Here is a 7,620-nt window from a genome sequence, read left to right on the forward strand (position 1 = left end):
GAAATTGAGTAGCTGAATTTAAACTGGAGGTAAAGATGGTTGGAGTTAGATAGCCCAAGAAGTGTGAGGCCAAGAGTTTCATGGGTCATCTAGTAGTAGTGTCTACATCCTAACATTTATCTATTTTCAGGGGCATAGCCTGTGCCATAGGAGCTCTGGTAGCATAGTGGCTAAAGCACTTGACTGCTAACCAGAAGGCTGGCGGTTCAAACCCACCAGCCACTCCTCGGAAGGAAGGTTGGGCAATCCTACTTCCGTAGTGACACTGCCTCGGAAACCCAAGGAGCGGTCGCTATGAGTCGGTGCCGACTCGACGGCACATAACAACAACAACAACAACAACAACAACAACAAGCCATTAACAGGCCAATGCTTTGAGCACATGGAGGATGTGAACCAAACTGGGATGATTTATTTCCACTTCCTCCCCTTTTCCAAACTCCCTGAGGTGCAGATCCTGATTTTTGTGGCCTTCCTGGTTATGTTCCTGGCCAGCATCACCGGCAACGTCTCCATTTCTCTCATTATATGGCTCCATCATTCTCTCCACACCCCCATGTACTTCTTTCTGGCCAACTTGGCAGCCTTGGAGATCTGCTATTCCTCCACCATTGCCCCTCTGACCCTGGCCAGCATCCTGTCCCCTGAGAGAACCACAATCTCCCTTCCTGGATGTGGTGCCCAGATGTTCTTCTTCATTCTGTTTGGCAGCACTGACTGCATTCTGCTGGCTATCATGGCCTATGACCGGTTTTTGGCCATATGTCGCCCTCTGCATTACACTCTCATCATGACCTGGTGGTTATGTGTCCAACTGGTCCTGGGGTCTCTGGTTCTTGGATTCATCTTGGCCGTGCCATTGACTGTGCTCATCTTCCAACTCCCCTTCTGCAGCAGCAAAGAAATCAGCCTCTTCTACTGTGATGTCCTCCCTGTCATAAGATTAGCCTGTGCAGATACCTGGGTTCATGAGGCCACTGTGTTTGTAGTCAGTATCACTGTCCTCACCATCCCATTCCTGCTCATCACACTTTCCTATGTCTTCATTGTGGCCACCATCCTGAAGATCCGCTCTGCAGAGGGGAGGCGCAAGGCCTTCTCCACGTGCTCCTCCCACCTCACTGTGGTCCTCCTCCAGTACGGATGTGGAAGTCTCATCTACTTGTGCCCCAGCTCCAGCTACTCTCCTGAGAGGGGCCAGGTAGTGCCTGTGGTTTACACGTTCATCACCCCTGTGCTGAACCCCTTGATCTACAGTATGAGGAACAGAGAGCTTAAGGATGCTTTGAAGAAAGCAATGACAAGGTTCTTGCTGCCTCAGACACAAAGAGTACTCTGAATGTTCACCTGGAACATTGTTGGGAAAGAGAAATGATTATACTGCCTGAAAGCTCTGGAACAGAGATGACCATGAAGTCACTGGTTTTATACTTTTACTTCTTCCTGATTATAGTACTTTTGGAAAATCATTGCCCATTTTTCAACCTCAGGTTCTTCATCTGTAAATGGGAATTAAAATACTTGAAAGCTCTAAATTGTTATTGTTGTTGTTAGTTGCCACTGAGTGGGCATTGACTCATAGCAACCTTATGTGTAAAAGAACAAAATGTTGCCTGGTCATGTGCCATCTTCACGATTGTAGGTATATTTCAGTCTATTACTGCAGTTGTGTAGTGCCTTCCAAGTTAGGGAACAATTTTGGTGTAGCTTTGAGGATTAAAAGATACACTAACTGAAAATGCTTTGTGGCTTCTAAAGTGAGATATGGCATTGGGTGTGGTTAATGTTGTCCTTACCATCTCATGTAAAGTCTGTCTCCTACCTTGGAGCTATCTCCAGAGACAACACTTGAGGTGTTAGCAGGCCCCAACATTGTCCATCTGGGTAGAGGTGAAGTCAGCAGGAAGGTGTAAATCAACCTGTCCTATCTCAACCACTCACTGCCATGGATTCAATTCTGACTCATAGTGACTCCCTGTGGGTTTCTGAGGTGGTATATGTTTATGGACATATATTTCCCAGTCTTCCTTTCCTGGAGTGACTAGTGGGTTTGAACCACCAACCTTCTAGTTAGCAGTCAAATGCCTTAGGCACTACAACACCCTATCTCAACCACTCTTGTATAATTTCCATGGAGTAAATCCTGAGCTTGTGCCTTTTTAAATAATTTGTAATTCATTCTATAATTTCTTCCAGGGAATGGTGATAGGAAAGCACTGATGTTTAAAGGTTTTATAGTTTCTTTTTTCTTACCTTTATACAGAGCCAATCTGTCTCTATTTCCATCTTGGTATTAGTCTGCCTTCAAGCTGCTCTTCCCATCCTCATTCTCCCTATTATCTGTCCCTTTCTTTCACATTCTCTCTTTCTCACACACACACCCCATACACCCTTCATATTTTTCTTTCTTTCTGGTTATCCCTAGCTAAGTATGTATCACATGGAAAAAATTGCTTTGGTAATTGAGTCTGTCTGGGTAGGTCAGAGTAATGCTGGTTCAAAAATGGTTTTTGGTAAAGCAAAGCTAGTTCTGTAATGACAAACAGTGACTAGAGACAGTCAGTGGAGTGTAGCAAATTGCATAGTATAGTGTTTCTAGCCATAGCCTTTGTGGCTCTCACCAGATTAGTGGTTGGGAGTATGCAAATATGTGCCAACTTGGCTGGGTAACTGGTAGTAATTATTCCCTATAATGAGACTGGGAATTATCTACAGGTGAAATTTGCCATGAGCAACTGAGTAGCTGCTTGTTAATGTCATCCACGTGGGGCAGCATGAGGTAGTCTTCTAGGAAAGTTTGCTCTCTCTCTCAGGTGTGTAGACCTCTGGTGTTGGGATTGGTTAGTTTTGCCACTCTGCCAGGCTTAAAATGAGCCCTCCTAGAGTCAGAGGGAGAATCTCCCTGCTGGCTGAGAGAGACGCCTGGATGAGAGAGACACCCAATTCAGAGATGGCGACAGTGGAACCAGGAGCCACAAGTCAGAGTGGCAGGCTTACCTGGCTGACAGAGGCAGAGGCCAGGCCGAGAGGCCAAGGGCCAGAGAGGCATGTCTAAGGATATACTAGAGGGGAGGCTGTCCTGGTTGAAGAACTGTATCCTGAGCACATTCCTGAACTTGAATTGTAGCCTGTTGCTTCCCTAATAAACCCCATAATCTGTGAGTTCTGTGTGGCCACTTCAGCGAATTATTGAACCCAGTAGAGAGGTGGTAGGTCCCACGAGAGAGATGGTTGGTGTCAAGGTTGGTAAGAAAGTTGGAGGGTGGCAGCATGTCTGGCTTATAGGAACAGGTCTTGGGCTGCTGCTGATGATTCTGTCTTCCTCTTGTGAAATTAGAGGAGGTTGGAAAATTCTGCGTTCTTGCCCCTTTTGTAGTCAGGCATGGAGAGTAGGATAATAACCATTTTCATGATGGTCATTTGCTTCAAGGAACTTGTATCAGAACATAGATGGTTTACTAACTTTTTGTATGATAGAAGCAGCTCATTTCCTCTACCCACTAATTTTATGGCTATTTGTCCTTTCAACAAATTATTGAACTCTGGTATGTATAACGTGAGGAGCTCTGGTGGTGTGGTGAGTGAGACATTTAGCTGCTAACCAGAAGGTCAATGGTTCAAACCTATGAAGCTGCTCCATGGGAGGAAGATGAGGCAATCTACTTCCAAAAAGATTTACAGCCTTGAAAACCCAAGTGACTATTGAGGTCACTATGAATCAGAATCAGAATCAACTCGATGGCAGTGGGTTTTTATGTACTATGTACCCACTTATGTGGGTAGAGTGTAAAATGGAAAGGTAAGACAGTTCCTGCCTATAAGGAATTTAAGTTTAGTGGAATTTAAGGACATAAACCATAATTACATCAAGAGCCAAGTGATACATTGTGATGACATTTCCAAGGAGAGACAGTGAAGAGATTCAAAGCACGTTTGATGCAAGGAGGTGACATTTGAGCTGCACCATGGCAGGTCTCTACTATTCTGGTCAAGCAGAGATTAGCAACAGGGCATTTCAAAGGAGGGAACTGTACTGTTAGAAGACCTGAAAATCATCTCTTTGTGTCCCTGTTCCTTATCTGTAAAAGGATAAAAAGTGTGCTACAAAAATTTGCTTTTTTTTTTTTTTTTTTCCTGAAAAAAGGCAAAATCTATGACCAGAATTCCTATCTATTGGAACGGAAAAATTTCTTGTTCCTTTGAATGACAAGAACCCAAAAGAACTTTGGTTCGTCCCAGGGCTTCAAAACAAGTTCTTCCTGTTTCTGTAATGGCTTATGAAGTGGAATTGGAACAGATTTGAATTTGTAAGATGTGGGTCTATTGGAACTATAATCACAATGGGAAAAATTACAAGTTAATGGCCTGCAAAGAACTCAATTTCCCTCCCAGAAAACAAGGAAGTGTGTGCATTGCATAGCAACCAAATCTCTTGACCAGAAGAATTGGAAACAGTGGTGCCTGGCTCAAGAATGGCTCCCAACTGTATAATTTTGAATGTGTGTTGCTCTCCATGGTCCTGGCAATGATCCATTCTTCTGCACCAGGCTCCTGAAAGGGCTCACTACACCTTTTCTGAGTCTCCCATTCCAGGGATTCAACCTGTAATTTCCCCCATTCTGGTTATTTTTCAATTACACCCACATTTTGCAAATTTCGTTCTGTTCCAAAATCACTTTGTTGCCCATGACTCAACCAGTTCCTATCTATTTGAAGTCATAGATCATTCATAGACAATTGTTGCACCTTCTGTTTTCTGCTGCAGTATTCTTCCACATGTCCAGTTATTGGTATATGGGGACATGAACATTCTATGGTCAAATATGTGTGAAGAATATCAAGTTGAAGAGAAAATGAGCTGTTCATTGAAAGTTTCCTCAGAGCCTGTAACAAATGAATACGCAGTCATGATTCTCTAAGATGAAGGATGCCTTTTACCATGTTTTCAAAACGTTGTCACCACCAGTGTCTATCTTCCTTGGTGTATCTTATGAATTTTTTTCCCCTATTGAACCTACACTGGAAAATATTGCATCCACTGAAGCTGAGTCTGAAAACCAAGAGGATCATTTAAATACTGGTTGATCTATTCTAGGCATTTCCCAATTTCTCATGCTCTTTGAGAAAACAGTCATAGGTTAGTAGGTTTACTTTAACCATACATTAACTTATTTATCTTTACAAAAATCCATGAGATGATGTTTTGGTTACCTCTGTTGCTGCTCTAACTGATACACCACAAACAGGATAAGTTTAAAAGATGAGAGTTTGTTCTCTTACAATTTAAGAGGCTAGAAGCTCAAGTTGAAAGTGTCAGCTCTAGGGGCTGGATAAAGGCCTCTTGACCTTGGGATTCAGTTCTTCCTCTTGTTCCCAGCTCACTAGAGCTGGAGGTGTCTCCTCACGCAGGCAGCTGCTAACTGCTGAGGGTGACAAACCCAAGGTCTATAAGTAAAATGGTACAGTCACAAAATTATCAAACCACATGGCAGGCCGCTGATTCAAGTAGATTAACAGCTCCAACATCAGCACACAACATGGAAGGCTGCTGAATGATGACTCGGGTACATGCACTATTGAAGCATGACAAATGCTGCAGGATCTTTTTCAAAACTTCTTTTATACGGGAAGCAGACCACATCCCTAAGGCATTAGTACCTAGCTGCTCCAGTAGAGACTACCATGGAATTAATTACCAGTCTCATTATGGGGAATAACTACATCTAGCTGTCCAGCCACTCAAAACCAAGCCCAGTCAAGGTCACACATAACCTTAACTACCACACACACACACACACACACACACACACACACAGATACATAGAGAGAGAGAGAGAGAGAGAGAGAGAGACAACTCACTGATATGGGTATTATTATTATTATCATCTCTACTTAGAGTTAAGGAAACTGAGGAACAGGAAGGTTAAGCAACTTGTCCAAGCTCACACAGACAGTAATGGTAGAAATGATATTTGCCCCAGAAAGTTCTGTTTCACAGGCTGGACACTCAACCAGTTTACTAGACTGTGTGCTGTCAGTATCCTATGTGAGATACTTCAAGTCTCTGTACTTCATTTAATTCATAATAAATCAGGGATAATAATGTGTACTTTAGGAGCTCTGGTAGCATCGTGCCTTAAGGCACTTGACTGCTAACCAGAAGGCTGGTGGTTCATATCCACCAGCCACTTCTTGGAAGGAAAATGGGGCAATCTACTTCTGTAGTGATACTGCCTCGAAAACCCAAGGAGGGGTTGCTATGGGTCGGGTCTGACTCAATGGCACATAACAACAACAATGTCTACTTTAACTGCCTCACAGAGTTATTGTGAGATCTCAAAAAACAAAACAAAACAAAACAAAAAACCCTCAAACCTGTGAAAGTACAATAAAAGAAGATTCATCATGATTATTCAAACATCCAAGTGGCCAAGTGACTAAATATTCATTTTAAATATTAAAAAAATATTTTTTAATTATCAATCCTACTTCCGTAGTGATACTGCCTCGGAAACCCAAGGAGGGGTCGCTATGAGTTGGGGCCGACTCGACGGCACATAACAACAACAACAACAAAGTTTAAAGTCATAATTATTCAATTGAATTCCACCCATCTTGGGAGCTCTGGTGGCATAGTGCCTAAGGCATTAAACTGCTAACCAGAAGGCTGGTGGTTCAAACCCATTAGCCACTCCTTGGAAGGAAGGTTGGGCAATCTACTTCTGTAGTGATACCACCTCGGAAACCCAAAGAGGGGTCACATAAGAGTTGGATCCGTCTTGATGGCAGTGAGTTTTGAGTTTTCCAGCCATGCTACATTATGTTTATCCTGTTGCTTTTGACATGTCTTTCAAAGATGCTATAAGACATAAGCATGTCTTTTGCACTTTAGAAAAAACAGCAGGCTTTTTTTCAAACTTCTCACTGAATCTACTCACTTACCTTAGTAGACTCCTTAAAATAGCATGCTTTAAACAAACAAACAAACATTATAAACAATAACAAAAAACCAAATTTAGGGTATAAATTATTTTTATTTTTAAATCATAAGCATAGTTATATGGTTTATAGAAATTTATGTTAGGGAAACATCTGAGGAACGTGATATAAAGTACCTTCATAAATAAAGTACATCATTTTAAATAGTAACACAAAGTTCATTCTTTGAGTCACCTGAAGTTGCAGTTGCATTTGATTTTAAGAGTCTGGATCCAGGAAGGATCTTCTTTACTCCTTAGGCAGAAGAGAGGAGGATCCTCACTCAGGATGTCTATGAAACTTGATCTTGAACATAGAGTAGCTAAAGTGAATGGAAGAAATGATGAAGTAAAAGAGCTGTACACTAGAGTAAGGCAGATTAGGAAAAAATGCCTGGTGATCTACTTCCAAAATCATAAGGGTATGATCTGTAACCCATGGTAGGAGTAATTCAGGAGCAGGCAGCACTTCTGTTGTGCATGGGGTCCCCATGAGCTGGGAATGATTCTGATGTAGCTAACAATAGGGTTCAATGGCCCTGAGGACATACAGGGAAGTGACTGATGAGAAAAGAACCAGCTGTCTCTTACCGTTAGGCCAGAAGTTGGAGAAAATTAGCTTTCTAGTCTCAATATGACTCCC

The 7,620-nt window shown here is 42.4% G+C and overlaps 1 protein-coding gene across 1 annotated transcript; it reads left to right on the forward strand.

Annotated features, from left to right (window-relative positions):
• Window positions 1–382: 382 nt before the first annotated feature.
• On the forward strand, window positions 383–1,339 carry LOC103210545 (olfactory receptor 10V1-like). Its single transcript, XM_007956461.1, has one exon. The coding sequence runs from the start codon at window positions 383–385 to the stop codon at window positions 1,337–1,339; it is 957 nt and encodes a 318-aa protein (XP_007954652.1).
• The last annotated feature ends 6,281 nt before the right edge of the window (window positions 1,340–7,620 follow it).

The sequence above is a fragment of the Orycteropus afer genome, unplaced genomic scaffold, assembly GCF_000298275.1.
Source record: "Orycteropus afer afer isolate SDZICR_OR568_19922 unplaced genomic scaffold, OryAfe1.0 scaffold00622, whole genome shotgun sequence".
Taxonomy (NCBI): domain Eukaryota; kingdom Metazoa; phylum Chordata; class Mammalia; order Tubulidentata; family Orycteropodidae; genus Orycteropus; species Orycteropus afer.